Source organism: Sipha flava, unplaced genomic scaffold, assembly GCF_003268045.1.
Source record: "Sipha flava isolate LNK unplaced genomic scaffold, YSA_version1 71_pilon_pilon, whole genome shotgun sequence".
Taxonomy (NCBI): Eukaryota; Metazoa; Arthropoda; class Insecta; order Hemiptera; family Aphididae; genus Sipha; species Sipha flava.
Window position 1 is genome coordinate 2609265 of NW_020273611.1, and position 19780 is coordinate 2629044.

General features: G+C 27.9%; 1 protein-coding gene across 1 annotated transcript; it reads right to left on the bottom strand.

Annotated features, from left to right (window-relative positions):
• Positions 1–517: 517 nt before the first annotated feature.
• Positions 518–17854, bottom strand: LOC112692226 (sorting nexin lst-4). Its single transcript, XM_025566836.1, has 12 exons — positions 17350–17854; positions 16479–16649; positions 15896–16057; positions 15672–15821; positions 6546–6687; positions 5876–6168; positions 5346–5463; positions 4975–5251; positions 4731–4897; positions 2528–2754; positions 2032–2343; positions 518–867 (listed from the first exon to the last, which is right to left on the bottom strand). Exons 2-12 carry the CDS (start codon positions 16482–16484, stop codon positions 730–732), a joined length of 1992 nt encoding a protein of 663 aa, XP_025422621.1. The 5' UTR covers positions 16485–16649; positions 17350–17854; the 3' UTR covers positions 518–729.
• Between the last annotated feature and the right edge of the window lie 1926 nt (positions 17855–19780).

Consider the following 19780-nt stretch of genomic DNA (forward strand, 5'->3'; position numbering starts at 1 on the left):
CAAGAAAAATATGCATTTGCTAAAACTTCCAAGCCCTGTTCATAAAACTTAAGGTTCTTTAGAACTTATATAAAATTGAAAGTAACTTTTGGTCTCAAATGTTTGTAAACCTTTGTCCTCACATACAGTATTTATAATTATTAGTCCTGATATTAATTAAACTTTTCACTGAAGTAGTGACACAGGACACCACCTTCACACATGTCATGTACATATATTATCAAAATTGCTTAATGTAAAAACATATTCAAGATTGTACAATTATCTTTTTTAATAAAAAAAAAAAAAAAAAAATTAGAATAAAACAATAAAACAGAGCATATTAATAGTTATACACAAAAATAAATACAATAATACATTGATGAAAATATTCCCCAGGAAAATAACAATAAACTTATGTTATAATAAACAATCAACAAAATAATATAAGTTAAATTCGAATGTTTCTTTTAATAATAGTATTTAATAATAATAGTAGTTAAAGTAGGTATTTTAGACTACCATTCTCAAAAATTATAATTAATATACATGATAGGATTAATAACAGTCGTTTTAGCTAATATTTGGTCCGATATTAATTTATCAAAAATGTATAAGATTTAACATTATATAGATTCTGATAACATATTTACTAATATATTTAATAAATGTAAAATAATAGAGGTGTAATACAATTTGCCATGTTTAGTCTATTTAATACTTTTATTACTATTATTATTACTACTATTACTACTGATTTGTATAATATTGATGATAAGAGGAGTTATCTCCTTGGTTATAATGTTGTTCATAATGATGGTCAACACCAGCTCCAAAAGTCTCATCATCTGGATACATTAGTAAGACATTTTCTAAATTGTCAGCAATCTGCAAAAAAAAAAAAAAACTATTGTTATTGAAAAAATTTAAATAAAATTAATAAATAATAAAATAATAAAAAAATTAATTAAAATTAAAAATTAGTAAAAGGTTAATTAATTAATTTTATTTCTTATTTCTATACATAACCTATTTATTTATTTAGAAATTTAATTATTTAATATCAGTATTGCTTTTATTTAAGAGTTAAGTAGTAGTTAGCTAGTAAATTATCAATAATATTCTGATTTAATAGATATCACAACTTTTTATTGATACCAGGTAAATCAAATCTGATCAAATATGTATACGAATCAAATTAATTACCATCCTCCTATTTAATTTAATAATGCAATTTTTTGCAACTTTCAACAATTTTGCAATTTTTATATACTTCATGTGACAAAATATAAAAATTATTATTTTCAAAGTAATTTAAAATAAAAATAAAACTATGACGTACATTTTTACATGTAGTTAAATTTAGTAAAGCAATTTTTAAATTATATTTATCCGAGTTATACACAAAACTTACAAGCTAAGAAGAATCAAATAGCCAATTATTTAATAGTTTAAACATATATAGTAAAAATGAAAATATTTTGTTAAATATTCCTGGTCCTAATGGGAAAATAGTTAAGATAAATTAAAATATGTCTTAGAAAAAAATAAAGGATATAAAACTATTAAAATTTACCCTGAGGTTATGACAAGAAATCAAAATGTTAATTTAGATATAACACCAAATTTTTTAAATTATTTTAAATATGCGCCAATAACAAGTGTTATTGATATTGACCATACTTTTCACTATAATATAATTTTTATATTACAAACATATTTTTAGTAACAGACGATACAATTTTCAAGAATATAAATAATTATATATTTTTTAAATATTATATTAATGTCCATAATATTAATAAAGTAAGTAATTAATGATTATATATTTGATATAATTTTACTATGTAATTTTTATATATTTTTCATTGCAATTTTAACATATTTATATTATAATTTTGATAAATGTTCATTGTAATTTGGGTATCTTTTTAGTTCAATTTTAAGATATTTAATCAATAATATCCGATCTTTAATTATTAGATATAGGGTTGATGAAAAATAAAGAATATAACTATAATAACTATTCTATTACTCAGATTCTGCACTCACCTTGCGATAAAATTCTATTTGATATTTTAATAATTGACGTACATGACCAGCCATTTGACCTAATACGTGGTCCCGATGAAATTGATTTATTTCAGCTAACAGAGAATATGATACTAGGTCAGTACGACGTTGCACTTCTCTTAATAATCGTCGCTGTTGCTCTGGATCAGAAGTTGCCATGGTCGCACTACTACTAGATCCAACTGATGATGCACCGCTACTGGATCCTCCAGTTCCCTCACTACTACCACCACCAATAGGAATGCCTTCCGAATACTGTCGCTCACAATCTTTCCTTTTTTGCAATGCGTTCTATAACAAGCATATATAATTTAAAATATTTTAGTTAATAAATGTATAAGATAATAATTATATAAATAAGTAATACTCAACAGTGGTAAAATAATAATAAACAATTAAAATAAACATAAAATAATGTAAAATTTAAATTTAAAAATACCACCATCAAATAAAAATGTTAGGTAGTACTAATCACTTTGTGCATAGTCAGTATGTCTGGGAATGCAGATGCAACACCTCGGTATACATGCAACATATCAGCAAATGAATCCCAACCAGCAACGGGTAGCTCATCCATCAGCCGACCGCCCATCTCATTAAAAGCATCACCAGTTTTTTTTAATGCAGTCATTAATTGTCTGGTAGTCAAGCTTATAGCATTGCCACTGCCACTAGTGTCTCCTGTAGATGTGGATGATGCACCTACAATATCATGAAATATAAATGATCGGCTATAATATAAAGTTGGGAAGACAGGTATAGTAACACCCCCCCTCCCTCCTTAGCCGTGGTATACTTATGTCTTATAAAAATGCATCAATTATTGAATACATTTACTTCATAATTAAAATTTACAATGTATCTCTAGAATAATTATGTTATGCTTTCTGTACGCCTTGCTGATTTGCACATATTATATGCCTAATACCTAATGAGACATTAAAATTATCAAATTAATGAATAATTTCTGTAAAGTGCATATACTATATTATTGTATACATATATAGTATATTATTATTTTTCATGGTTATATTTACATATTATTATACCTATGGCCTAGGTATAATTTAAAGAATATTTTAATTACCTCTAATTATGTAGACATCTGTGGTACAACTATTCTTAACACTTAATATTTGTTTTATTTTTTAAAGTTAACTATTTTCATCGGTATAATATTTTAAAGAATACTTTTAATCCTAATTCATCATTTAAGTTTCCTGGTAGTGGTAAAAGGAATCTTAAATTTCAAATTAATTGGCTACGTAAATGGAAATGATTGGCTTATTCAGAAGCTTGTGATGGTGCTTTTTGCATGTATTGTATGTTGTTTTGTTCAAAAGAAGTCGACACTCAAAAACTCGGTCAACTTGTTTTTGAAAAATTGAATAATTAGCATTGTTATACAGAAAATTTTAATGCCCATCAAAAAAGTAAATTACCATATAAATGCCACTTAAAAGTTTATGAATTTTTGTCTGTATTTGAAAATAAACAAGAAATATTGCTATTAAACTTGATTCTAAACTAAAATTAGAAGTTGAAAATAATAGAAAAATGTTAAGACCAATAATAGAAACAATTTTACTTTGCAATCGACAAAGTATTGCTTTAAGGAGACGTACAGGTAGTTCTACTGATACAAGTTTTTTATTTCTTTCTAAAAAGGAGAGAAATTTTAGAGTTATATTAAAATATGGTCCTATGAATAGTTAAGATGAATCAATTTTTTTTTTTTTTAAATCTTTCGAAAAATACAAGATATATCAGTCTTAATATTCAAAATGAAATTTTAATTGCAATAGGTTAGTAGTTAAGAATCTTATTACTAAAATAAATCAGCCAAAATGTTTTACAATTTGGCGGATGAAACAGCCGATGTAGCTGGAATAAAACAATTTTCTATGTGTGTTAGATATTTTGATAAAGATACTAACAGAATAAGAGAGAATTTTCTTCAATTTGTATCAGTAACAGATATGAGTTGAAAAGGTTTAGCTCAAGTTTTGTTTGAATGTCTTGGACATTTAGGAATTAACTTAAATTATTTCAGAGGCCAAGGGTATGATGGAGCTTCTACCATGTGAGAGCTATTCAAAACGGAGTGCAAGCAATAATAAAACAATCTTATCCATTAGCATTATATTTACACTGTTGTAGCCATTCATTAAACTTAGCTATATCTGATTCATGTGATATAAAATTAATTTGTAATGCTGTTGGAATTATTCAGTTTGTAGTTTTTTTAATACACCTAAAAGACAGGTTGTTTGAGGGCAACTTAGTCTAGTTTTAGCAAGCCATTATTTGAGTTATTTTTTGAAGTTAAACTAAAATTTTTATTTGATACTATTAACATATATGATGGAGTTTTATTACGATAACCTCTAATTAAATTTGAATTAAAAAAGCAGACTACCAAGAACGTAAATGGTTATTTAAAAATTCCTTTAAGAAACACTCGTGATAATGGATAGGATACTAAGCTAATAAATTCATCATTAAAATCATTAATCATAAAATAAATTTAAATCTAAAATATTCTTTAGGCTCTTTTTAACTAATTTAGTGTAAAGAGAGAAATTGTTATTATAATAAAAAATGTAAATGATTCACTAAATGGCAGGTGTATCCCAACAACTCAATAATTTATTACACCACAGAAATTAATTTCTTACCACTATAAGCGTGACCCAGCGTATAAAATGATTGACCTATCCTTTGTGCGTCCCGTTTGTAACATGTTTGTATGCGTTTTGTTTGTTCTGACACTGTCTGAGCCATATTTTTAAGAGCTCCATCAAGCCCAGATATGAATTTTTGAAATCCATCCACTTCACGATCTCTTCAAAATTGATAAATGAAAAATTATTGACAACTAAATGATTTATAGTAATAAAAGCTAAATAAACAAAAACATACAATAAAGCCTGATTGATAGGAGGAGGCGCTTGATCACTTCCATCAGCAGATATGGCCTGGATTACAAAAAATATGTTAGCTCCAGTGAGTGTTTCAGCACTTGTGTTACGTGATTCAGCTCTTCGCTTGCCTGTTTTCCAACGTTTCTCATCTGTACACGTTATAAAGTGATGGCGCCATACCCAGCTTCGTGATAAAACTGGATGTCGGCAAACAGCATCTACAAATGCCTGAAGCTGCTGTTTACGACGTTCAATAAAATGTTCTTCATACCGACCTATTGGTAATAATTTAGCACATTAATATTTCCTATTGAATTAAACTACTTGCAACTTATTGATAGAGTAGGATTACTCCTGGATTGTACTCACCTGATATTTGTTTGTCAGGTAAAGGTGGAATAGGCACTAAACAACAATATTTATCTAAAAGTCGTTCATGCAGCCAATCAAAGTGTTTGTATCTTCGAGAAACTTGAATATTGTTGAACTAAAATATGTACAAATATATAAAAACAAACAAAAATTAAATTGAAAATCAAATTGATAAAATAACTTTAAAATACATTACAGAGAAAATATTTAGTTATCATTTTCATGTACATACAAAAATTAACTTCTATTGGCTATAACTAAATTTTAAACGTTTTTAATTATTTCTAATATATTTATCAATATTTAAATATGCCAAGTAGAGAAGTTAAATTATAAAAAATTAAATAGAAAATATTTAAACATTAAAATATTTAACAAAACTCATTTGTAGTAATAAATTCCTTAATATAAATAAAAAATAGTAATTAATATCAAAGAAATTCTAATTCTAATAATAAAACATACTGGTGTGACTTATGGAATAATTAAATTAATATTTAGATAAACTATTCAAGTTATTCACTAACCGTTGGAGTGATTTGATAGGCAATAAATGACTTAAGGCCTTTGAGTTTGGATTCCTTCTTAGGAGACGCTACAATACACTGGTATCCATGCGGTTCATTATCAAGATCACGGCGCCATTCCACATCTACTGCCATGGGTCCACTACTAGTACCACTACGTACAACAATTGTAATCTGTTCTGTATCAGGAATTGGGATAGATGGTTGAATGGCACCCATAATATATGATGCATCTCCACCACCAACTGACTTAGAAAACCGTGAACTGTTACTTGTAGTAGTAGCTGGCTTGCCTACATAAACATACTTAAATTAATTTAATATAATATAAATTTACAAAAAACTCATGTAAATTATTAATCCATAGATACAATTATAGATGTATTTATTTGTATTACAATTTATATTATTATTATTAATGTGTGTGCGTAGGGAATGTAGAAAATTTTGATGAGTGAAAGTTTAAGACAAAGGTGGCCAACCTCAAATAGTTGGGAGAAAAGCAAGGAAAAAGAAGAAGAATATTATGATTATTATTGTTAATTGTATAATTGAAAAAAAAAAGTGATTGGTTTCCCATCAATGTCAACAGATTGTAAAAAGCCACTTATAATACAGTCTAAGCTAAATAACTCATTTTAAATTTAATAATATGCATGCTTGTAAATACCAGCAGTTTTCATCATAGAGGCCTTAGACCCAATCGCTGGATACTGAGTAGATGAAGGAACTATTGCAGATGATGTAACAGTACTGCTACCACCATATTCTGAATCGTCATCCCACTCATCATCGTAAAAATCATCAGGTGACTGCAAATATAATACAAAATTATAAATCAACCAAGCAAACACAATGAAGAAATTAAATTATTACAAAATACCTATCTAATGAATTAAAAATAAAAGTTAAAATGTTTTATTTACATTTGATATTTAAATAAATAAGAGTAGTTTATGATTAAAAATAGTGAAAAGAATTACATATATAACTTTTCAGATAAGTTATCCAAACAGAAAGTATGTTATAGATATTTCCTTGTAATTATAAATAAAAATATCACAAGAGATGGCAATGATTGTTATGGATATTTTATTTTTATTAGAATAATTGTTATTTTTATGTATATTATACTATGGAATCAGTGATCTAGTGACCTATAAATACTATAGAACCTTACACTCCCATGCTAATGAACAAATACTATAAAAGAACACTAGTTATAAATTATAATTTATCTAAATGAATTATTGTGTAAACTAGTTGGATCTGCTTGAGGTGGTAAACCTCATACACAAAGAGTTACAACATTAGCCATTATGGCTTTAGCATTCTGTTTCTACATTTAAATTTTTCCAATTTTAAAATTATATGAGACCAAATTTCAAATATGTAGATATCTGATAAAAAAAACGTTCATAGGGTTGAGCATTTAGGAAATCAAGTATTTGATACAGTAACTATTGAATTAGTATTTTATTTTTCTGTTCAAAAATAATATCTTTCAAGAATATATTTTGAAAATCTTACTGATACAAGACTAAATACTTCAAGTGATATTGATTATTTTTAATAAAATTAGTAAATGGTTCATATTCTTAAATAAATAGATAAATGCTGTAGTATTATACATTTCCAATAACATTAATTTAGGTCACGGGATATACGATCTAGGACAAATGGACATGAGGTCATTTAGACGCAGCCGTTTGGATGCGAAAAAACATAAATAATAATATTTATTTTATTCAGGTGTAGGTACGTAATTAAATTCAAATATGGCATCAAATATGATAACATGTATAAAAATAAACATAAATTATATATGTTACCGGCAATAAGGATAATCCGGTATTTTACAAAATGCCAAAAATCACTAGGCAATATATATAAAATGAGCTTTGCTAGGTATTGTGTATAATTCCAATCGTGGAGTAGGCAATATGAAGAAAACAAACAAAATTGGGTATCGCCAATTACCAACGACTTTACTTATCGTTTATCATAAATGTGCGTTCACGAATTAACACAATAAAGATTAATATTATTTTACTACTATAATAATAATTCTGAGACACAATATTGAACGTACTAATAATTTTATTACAATATCGTCATTTTTCTCGTCATTTTCGTGTCTCGTTTTGGTGTTATGTGTCTCCCAACATTTTTTTAATTATTACTTTAGAGCAGAGATTAAAACCAGGGCTTGAAATCGATTTCAGATATCGATAAAAATTGTTAAAAATATTTTAGTAAATCAAAATCGTTAATGGTTGGTAATGATTTTCAAAATTTATATTGAAATTGAAAAAGTTAAAATCGATATTTCATATCAAAATCAAAATAATTTTAATTAAAACGATTTTAAATCAAATTAATTTATAATTCAACAGCCAACAGGTCTATTTATATTATCGATTCGTAGACATTGCCATATTTGGTAATAATATTGCAATTATGCAATAGTAATTTAAAGTAACATTTTTTTTCCACATATTTATTAGTTAGTCATTTTTTGGTGTATTTATGCATACTGTATATTTTTGTATTTATTAGAGCTAAATAGAGTCTTTAATAATTTTACCCAACTATTTTTTTTTTACAACATAATATCTGGTACTTTTTGTTGTTCATAGGTATTTATTAACACAAATGCATGCATATTTGTGTATTTTATAGAGATAGAAGCTCATAAGCCAAATAATTATCATAATAACTGATAATATTTGTTTCCATATTCTTTAACTAACAAATATTGGCCAATAATATATTTTTGTAACTTGAAAACATGGTTAAGATCAAGAATAGGCCAGCATAGACTAACAGGTTTGACTTTGCTGCATGTACATAATATTATTGTATCCATTGATGAAACAATCAACAAATTTGCAAAAATGGAAAAAAAAACATAGTATGAAAGTGAAGCTAAAATGAAGTAAACTAGGGATACGTCTATGTGAAATGATTAAAATGTAAAATAAAGTTTTTTATTCATAGACTCAGATATAATTAAACTAAATATGAGAACAATGTTTTAAATTATAAGTGAACAAATATGACGACGCCTAGTAAAACTTCGCCTAGTAAAAAATTAAAACTATTTTAGGTTATTTGATTGTATATTGTTGGTTAAAAGTATAACTCAAGTGTGATAGTCAATGGAGTATAATAAATTAATATGTTATCCATAAAGCCGCGTCCATACCCAACAAATATTTTACAAACGTTTGGTCAAACATTCGTCAAACATCCAAAATATCCAACCAATATGTTTCTTGAACGTAAGTCCTATTACAAAGTATTAGAAGCACAGGGTGTTTGTGAATACAAAGCTAAATATCAAATTATACATATACACATATACATAAATTAATACACACACACACACACACACACATATATTCATATTTATATAACAATTTAGATTATAAATGTAAAACGTATGATACTAAGGATCACTAAATATAATCAAATTTAAATCTATTGCCTGCTATCATTAATAGGTTAGATTTAATTGATACCTATTAATTGAATTAATTGATAATATAATTTTTAGTAGAATAAACTGGGTAAAAAAGTTTATGGTCTCTTGTGTTTTGGGAATTTATATTGAAATTAATAAGTGAGAAAAATTGACTAAAGCTAAAATATGATATCATGCTCACAAAATAAGATTCAATTGGGGAAGTAAAATCGGTTGGTAGTTTGTTACACGACCAAACTAAAGAAGGGAGATTAAAATCGCCTAGTAATATAATATTAGAGGTGGGATTTGCGTTACAAACTTCTGTTATTGCAGAAAATTTTTTTCATATGTATTGATAGGGAAACGAGGTGGTATATAACCACAACCAATGATAAAATAAGAATTGTCTAAATGTAATGACACAAAAATATGTTCTACGCTATTTATAGAGATTTTTAATAATTTACTTTTTAAATTAACATTAACTGCAATTAATACACCGCCTCCTCTACTATAATTGTTATTTAGAGGAGATCTATCACATCTATAAATTATATAATTATTAAATCCTAGTTCAGAGTTTGAAATTATATCAGAAAGCCAAGTTTCAGTAAATACAATAATATCAGAATGAGAGGTATTGAGAGAGAGAATTAGCTGGTTAATTTCGGTGACTAAACTTCGGACATTTTGGTAATACATGGTAAGCTCGGATTTCTTAATTAGTTTTTTTTATCGGGAATAGAAACAATTGACGATTAACCTTTGATATATTTGATTATTAAATTATTTTCTCTACTTGAAATACGTTCGTTTAAACATGTTCGAAGTTCTTGTAGATATTGGCGTTGTTTCGGGGATTTATTGCTAGTAATCTTTATTTAATTGAAAACTATATCAGATTTTATAAGGCGTGATGCTCCCAACCATTTGAAAACGCCCGAAGCTATATTAAACATAAATTTCAAGGGACAAGACTTATTGCTAGGTTTTCCTAGTTGAAAACATTGACAGGTGTAACATCAATATTAAATTTTCCAATTATACGTATTACTGTTTGAATGTCTAAATTGTAATCAGCATTATCAGGCTATTCTCGGATATTAAACATAATGATATTTTTAGATCTAGCTTTTTGATCAATAAAATCTGAGAAAGAACACTGATTATTAGTCTGTTTTTTTTTGCTAGATTCAATTGTTTCTACGCGTTTGTTTAAATTGAGAAAATCATTTCGCAAAGCAATATTTTCATTTTTAATTAAAGTTCAGAGAAGATTTTAGAAAATGTTGATTCAAGCGTGTCCAGTTTCTCACCTTGTTTTTTGACAATGTCAATTAGTGTAGATTATTTTGTACGCAGAGTATCAAGTTAATTGATAATTATTTGAAGTTCAGATAAGGGAGTAGATATGCGATTGGTTACAGATGAGGCAGGTTGATTGTCTTTTGGTATGTTCTTAAACTGTTTTATGCAATTTTTGCATGTTCAGGTTTTTTTATTACTAATTAAATAGTTAAAATCATCAGGGTTTAACGAAACACAATTGTGGTGAAAAATATTTTTACAGTTTACACACGATATGCAATCGCCTTGATTTTGCTTAATTGAGGTTAAACAATTTGAACAAGAAGCCATTGAAACGAAGTAATTAGCTATAAGACAGAGTGATGAAACGAACATGCGAGCACTATGACCGACTGATACCGACATATTTGTTTGGTATAGACGTGTTCCTAAACAATTTTGTTTGTCAATGTACCAAACAAAATTTTTCGCTAATTATTCGAATATTATGGCATACATTTTGTGAGAAACAAAATCATTTCATACAAATAACTGTTTATTTACTATTTATTATTTGTAATATACACTTGGCAGTGGGGTTGATATTTAAAATCGTAATGATACGATTCACCAGACGACAAAAACACTAGACGCACTGATACTCAAATACTGTTGCGAAAATTTGTATTTTCTTTTGCAACTTCGGGTAAAATTACACTTATTAAAAATTCAATATCGGTACTTGACATTCTTGTAAAATTATTAAATAAATCACTTGTGTGTAAATCCAAAATGAAACGCTCACCACTATAAGTTTTTCGGCGTTGTAGTAGTTGTCTTACCCACCATCGTCTTTTACTACCCTTCATTTTATTTTTATAGTGTTTATGAATAATTATGAATGCAGCTCCTACACATGCAACTTACTCTAGAGACGCCATAATCAAAAGTGTAGATTAATGAATTGAGCCAACACATAACGAACAAATAAAAATGTTTGTTATTTTGACAAACTTTTCAACAAAAATGTATCCCCAGATATTCGCTAGGTGTGGATGCGGTTTAATAGTACACTACAAAATGTCTATATATAGGATACTTACGGATTAAAGCCTGATTCACACCTGTCCGGCACGGCACAGCACAGCACGTAACGGCATGATAAAACATTGTATTATTAGTTTATATAAAATAATTCACATTGGTGAGTACATTACCGCACCAGCACCGACCGGACCGACCATCATTAGAAAGAATGTTTTGACGGTCCTGTTCGTGCCGGTGTGTTTAGTATCGATGCAGTGTAAACATAAAAACCCACAAACATCGATGAAAAACTATTCAAATTTACATAGTTAAATATTAATAAATATTTAGATTTTTTATATTCCTTTTCAAGTACAATTTGTAATCCTCACGTTAATTTATCAAAAATACAACATTTCAATCCACTCATTGAATTTATTCAAGGAATAAGGATTTTTATATTAGGGGTCTTTAATTCACGTGTATTTAATTACACGGGTACACGTGTTTTTAAGAAATCGGTATTGAAGTTCGTATAAATATAGTACACAGATAAACAAACATTAAAATCCGTATACCCGTGTACTCATGTATTTGCTACGTTTACCCGTGTAGCGTGTACCCGTGTATTTTATTAAAAAAAAAAAAAAAAATGTGCCTATCGATCAAATTTTCTCATTATGAAACGTATAGACTACAGATTGTAGTAGATCATATATTTGTGTATAATGAAAAATATATTTATTGTTATACACGTTTATGAATAATACGTACTTATAGTATTTTCAGTCTATAACATTTTTATTTTCTTAGATTTGAATAAATACAATTAGTAACAATACATTTTAAACAAAATAATTACGAATAAATAAAGTAAAAAAATAAACATAAAAATATAGGTACTCGATGTATTTAACATAATTTATAAATAAAAATAAATATTAATAATTTAATAATAATAACTTAAAATAATAAATAAATAATAAGTCTAAAGAGAAAGAAAATTAGATTAAGAATAATTCAACACTAATTGTCATTAAATGTCTTCCTACTGATCCTCTAGTACCATCATTACAACAGAACTCATTATTTTCACTATCAGAACATAAACTGCAGTATACTTTATTTCCTTGACGATTAGTATATTGCCAAACCAAGCTCTTTTGGTTGTTCATTTTAAAATTTTTAATTATTCAATTATGTATTAAATAAACGCACGACTTTTTAACGTAAACGTCAAATGAAAGAATGAGAATATTACCTATTTTTAAAAACGATGCTTTAAATTTTATCTTGGTTTCCATTAGGTAGGTGCATGATTTCGAGACAACACAAAGTATGAAAGTCACTAAGATATCACTAACAAACTATTTAAATGCATTTAATATTATCAAAACATATAATTATATAGTATTATATTTATACACTAATAGGTTTTGAGATTAATATTTAATAATATATTATGATTAAATTATATATAAAACCAATGTTGTAATATAATTGCAGCTTATAAGATATATATATATATGTATATAACTTGTATATATTTAATATTATATTTATATTAATTATTTAAAATAAACTTTAAAAAAATACACGCGTATTTCAAATACACGGGTACACGGATTTTATTTACACGTGTAATTCAATACACGGATATTAATACATTTTAGAAACGTGTTCACGGATTCCGTGTACACGTATTACTTAATATACGTTCAAAATCGCGAGTCCTACTTTATATCAATTTATTACAATGATCGTATTATTTTTTGTGCCGTTCTTATTACCAAGAATACAAGTATACCTACTAAAAAAATTCAAAACAAATTATAAAATTCTAACACATGAATGATAATATGCCGTTACGTTTCAGTCCGGTACTGTGCCGTGCCGGACAAGTGTAAATCAGGCTTAAATCATGTGTATAAAAACAACAATCGCTCATCGAACACTGATTTCTTATTGTAAATATTCTAAGAAAACAAAATAGGTACTAGCATTGATTATAAAAAGTATTTATAATCAATGGTCAGGGCGGCCCAAGCAAAAATAGTGCACTAGGAAAAATCAAATTTTGCCGTCTCTAAAAAAAAAAATTTAACTCTTATTTTAACTTAGCCCATCCCCCTATTTTTATGTGAAATATATACTAAAAAAAAAATTTAATTTTTTTATTTTATGGATAAAATTATAAGTAAAAATAATTAAAAATGATTTCTATTACTTTTACTCAAAACCCATCACTACCGCGACTATCGAATATGTGGTTATTTATATTTTTTGAATAATTGAAAACGCCTAGTGTAGGCAGTAATATAAATTAATATAATAACTTTAGACAATATTATTTTACTATATAGGTAAGTGGTTTTCACGAATGAATTCATTTAAATATTTTTCTTACTAAAGTGCCGTTCTAGGCAGGTGCCTAGCTGGCCTATACCTTAAGCCGGCCCTGTCAATGGTACAAGTTATTTATTATTATGTATAATCAATATTATTACCAAATATGGCAATGTCTACGAATTGACAATATAAATAAACCTGTTGGCTGTTGAATTTTAAATTTATTTGATTTAAAATCGTTTTAATTATTAAAATGATTTTGATTTTAATATAAAATATCAATTTTAACTATTTTCAATTTCAATATAAATTTTGAAAATCATAACCAACCATTAAGGATTTTTACAATTTTTTTTTTCGAATATTGATTTTGATTTACTAAATGATTTTTAACGATTTTTATCGATATTTGAAATCGATTTCAAGCCCTGTAATAATATATAGTAATTATAAGAATCTTAATGTAATATAAATAATATATATTAGCATTTTGCATAATTCATGGATATTTTATAAAATACGTAGGTTTAGTGTACATTCAATCTTGCTCTGGGGGAAGGAGTTAACAAAAATAATCGTAATCTTTTTTTTTTTTTGGTTGCACAAATAAATAACTGCTATAAATAGATATTATTTTATACAACTTTTTTACCAATTTACAGTTTACTTTTACATTACAGTAAATTAATAGCTATTAAAATATAAAGTAGCATAGTTAATAAAACTCTTCAAACACTTATCAATATAATTATTTAATTATTATAATATTTGTATACTTGTATATTTTGAGTTCAAAGCGTAATAATGAAACTACAAATATATTGTTCGTAGTTTCATTATTACGTCATAAATAATAAAACAAACTTTTTTTTTTGGCCCTGGGGAGGGTTTTAACAAATGTTAAATTCAAAATGTAAAAACGAATATTCTTCAATAGGTTAAAAATAATACAGATCTAATTACATTATATAATAAAATTGAAAACGAAAATTAATAAATTTCTATTGCATAATAAATTAGAAAAATAATACTGTAAATCTACACCCGGGGGAAAAAATTTGCCCAACAAAAATATTTTTTCTAATTCATTATTTCACTAATTCAAATTGATTCACTACAAACAAATCACCAATAATTTAAAAAAATGATTTTTGGCACTTTCCAAAAACTTAGTAGGGGCTGCTGGCTAAGATAATTTTGTTTCAGTAACAAGTGATGTATGTATATTATTTTACTACACAGTATATTATAATATATTTCATTCTTATAATTATATTTCATAATTTCTTAAGACCTAAAAAGGAATTGAATGTTTGAGATACAAGTTTACACTATATAAATAAAATTATTATTTATATTTATATATTTAATAAATAATATTAAAATATTAAATTATAAACCACTAAGAATTGGTCTAGGTCAATGACCACAAAACCAGAATTATCCTTGAATAATTTTAATAAATTCAAAAATGAATTTGTTACTAGGGATACATGATATTTTAACATGAATCATTAATAAAATTAATTTTTTAATTCTTAGCATTTAGGATATTTTACACATTCATAAAAAGTTAAATAAATTACTTTAAATATCAAGGCTGTAAACCTTATAATTTTTACGGTAGTCGCGATAACCGACAAGTACCAAATTATATATACTAACCTGCTGATATTGACTGCTAGGAACATGTGAATAGTAATCATTTTGTTGTTCGTCAACAGTCCAAGGATCAGTTGTAGGTGGTAATGGTGGAGGTGGCAAAGCTGGTGGTGGTTTACTTTCATCCATGATGTTGTCCCTAACTTTTATTTCCTTTTAACAGTCAACATGTATGTTGCAAATTATATTAAATAGTCATTAATAAAGAATATTCAAAAAAAACATACCTCAACATAAGCAGCTGGAAATAGACCTGTCTGGCCAGCAGAATTTGTGCCTTCCCACCAGCCTTCACCTACATCTTGTCTATTAACAAAAAGAGTTTCCCCTGCAGTCACCGACAGTTCTGATGAGCCAGGTTCACCCACAAAATCATACAGTACCAAAACCTACCAATAATATATGTACTTAAATAAGATTTTACATTAACATTATATTTAATTATACTTAAATATTTAATGTTTAATTTATTTATATTTGTTGCTCCAAAAAATGTTTGAAAATATAAGTAAATTAATTAATTTGAAAATATAAAATATAACATAAATTGATCAAACATCAGACAAATAATTAATAAAATAAAATTGCATTATGCTATAAATCTGTTTATTAAGTACTTATATGTTTTAAAATTATTTTTTGATATTACTACTTCATTGATAATACATTGAAAAACATTTAAGCAATATAAAAAAACTTTTAATAATTTAAAGTATAGACAATTGAAACCAAATAGCTCTTTTATATTTTTTACAGAAGCACTGGGGTTTAAATGTATATTAAATGTTTACAAATAATAAAAAACAATACCTTCATTTTAGCAGTTCTGGTAATGTTGTAATGCACAAATGAAATTATATGAAAACTGCTACTTAACAGTTTTATATGAACAGCTCGTCACAACAGCTGCGGCTTAAAATAACAATGATTTTCTCATGATATTTGCTGCTCTCACTGATAAAGCACAGTTACTTGCTTTCGCTAGTAAAAAAACATACACAGAAAATTATATTAAATCTTATAAAGTTGATTAAATGTAGACATTATTTTAAAATTCAAGCATACATGACCATTGGACCATAAGCGTGCACACGGGGTAATCAGGGTAGGCACTTGACTACTCTGTGAACCTTCTCTCCCTCTCCAAAATATTCAATATTATCATAACAAGAAATAACCATAATATGTTCAACCACTTCGAAACGTCCGTAAATGGTAAATAAATGTATAAGAATATCGGAAAAATATAATTATTTAGTTAAATTAAGTTAACTCATCCAAATTTGTTGTTAGTATTAAATGTTTATGTGTTATATACAACTACCTTGCCAGTAATGTCTACGCACGCTTATGCATTGGACATCTATACTGACAAGATATGATGATTATTATGTATGACAATGATATGGATGACAATGAATGTGTTGACTCAACTGTCACAAAACAAGGAAGTATCTACTGTTTCCCATTAGCCATTATAAAATGTTATCAAGATCAACGCCCACGCAACACAAAGAAATATTGAACAAAAATTTTAACCAAAATACGCTTAAAGGGTCTGAAAATCGGTTTCCGATTGTCCATACGTTTCGAGTGGCTACGCAAGGAGAATATTCACATGAACGTATGAGAAAGAGAGATCAGATGCACCTACCCGAATAATTTATTGTTCAGTACTTACTCGTAGCACGTCCTAAGAAAACGCCACCAACGATCGCGATGTAGGGCAACAAACACTGAGCAGATTACCGTATAGGCGTGGGTTAGTTACATCACCGGTGGGTTACCACCAGCAGAGCGACGGCACAAGGGTTGCGAACGCGCGCGTAAATCCGCGAGACGCACACACGCAGAGATCGAACGGAAGCGGCGGCGACCACTGCAGATTATTGCATGTTATCATCGCCGACGGAACGCAAGTGTTCTATAATACATTATTGTTGTCGTGCGCTTACCCGACACCAAACCTGGATGAGGAGAGTACGGTGCAGGTGAATTAAACACGAATGTCGATCCAATTGGTCGGACGCCACGTACGTGTGCGTGCGTGCGTAATCTTCTGGGAATAATTAATTATTTATTTATTTATTAATGATTTTTTTTTTTTTTAACACCGAACGGTGATAATGACATTATCGAATGCGTGTGTGTTTGTGCGTGTTCTGTGATAACTGTTAACCACGGACAGGCGACGGCAGTATTACGCGGATTCCATTGTTTGTGTAATCCTCTGACGTGATAACGATACGCCGCCAACGTTATCACCACCGCGGCAACCGCACGTTCGCCCAACAACTATAACCCACATCAGCGGTTCCATCGACGTTTCGACGTCTCCCGAGTGATCCTCAACAAAAAGTGTGAACCGCCCGCGCCTCGAATTAAACACCAACAAAATTATCGCCCTCTTGCGCTATTCTTTATCACTGTAACCCGGGGTGCACTGATCTCACCGGTTTGTCACAGTCATCGGTTACGTTTTCTTATTGACCCGTCCAATCCTTCTGTGACGGCTATTTATTCATCCTGTCTGACATACTAAGCACACTAAGATACTAGATACTAAATGACTCCAAGGCTACATACGGAGTTTTCCGTCGTATTCTTCGTTTCCCCCTGCCTTCGCAGTATCGATAATTTGATACACGTTGACGGTCGAAAAAAACGCGACGGGTAATGTAGTCCATACATTTCATATCGCTCCCGTTGAGTTCAAAGAATAAAGTTTTAATAAGCAATAGCCCCCCCTGAAATATTTAAGAGGGCGGCAATATTTTTACCGTGATTCTAAATAAAACCAAATCGATTTGTTTGCATTCTCAATGGAAAATTATTTTTGAATAAATAAAATTAAATAAATAAATAAATGTTACACTATAAAATCATATATATTATTTAGTAGCGTACAACATTTATATCTGTTTAAGAGTATTTTATTTCATATGGTATTTTGTTGAAATGTAGGTATTGGTTTAATCTTGATTTATATGGGGATGAGACATTCAGACCGAAAGGTATTAAATCATTTAAGGGTACCACCATCCAGGCCCTATTATTTGTACAATTTCGGACTGCACACTTGATTTTACTGCTTTAAATGAAAATTTAGTCTCGCTACTGTCTTAGAAAAAGGAATATATTACATACATAATATATATGCATTAAATTTTAAAAAATTCAATAATACTCATATTTCCTAGTAATTGGCTTATTATTTAATTTTTGTTTTGTAGACCGTAGTGCACACTTGTACAGTGCCGCATTTCCCAGTAGACACTATAAGCTAGTGCTTAGGGTGGCAAATAATTTTTAACATTACATTTTTATTATGTATGTCACTAGAACTAAAATAAATGCAACTAATTATAAAATGTTTTATTTTATTAAATCCGATGGGTACTAGGTACTAAGTATTTAGCTTTGAATATAATTTAAAAATGAACTATTTTTTATTACCATGTTTTTTTATCATTATATTTTTTATCATATTTTTATAATTAAATTTTTCATGTGAATATTGATTAAATATACATATTAATGTATATTTAATCAATGATGTGAATGTATGTGTGCACTTTTATAACAACTTTATATTCTTATTTAACATCATTAACATTTTAAGCAATAAAGGAAACAACTATAATTATATGCTTTAATAACATTTTTTAGACTAGAAAAATATTTATATTAAAAGGCGGCAATTTATTTAGTGCTTAAAGCGGCACAATGGTTAAATCCGGCACTGCACTTGTACATTGGTAGTGCACATTGTGTGTCGGAGTGCACATAAATATAGAACCTGCCACCAACAGTCTTATAAAAGAAAATTTTCTATTACTTTATCTGTGTAATTATAACTGTTATTAAGTATTTTGGATTTGATAATTATTACAAATATTGTGTAATACTATACTGAAATGGGGAAAATGAATTGCGAGTGGCTTTTTAATGAATACTTGGAAACATTTATTTTCGGTTTTACACTTCAGGGAAGAGGGGCGGCAAAATGTTGTTGTCCCTGGGCAACAAAACTTAAATACTGCTCTGTGTAGGACCGTCGCAATCATATAGAATAATGGTCGTAAACGTTTTCCCGTCTCATGGGCTTATTT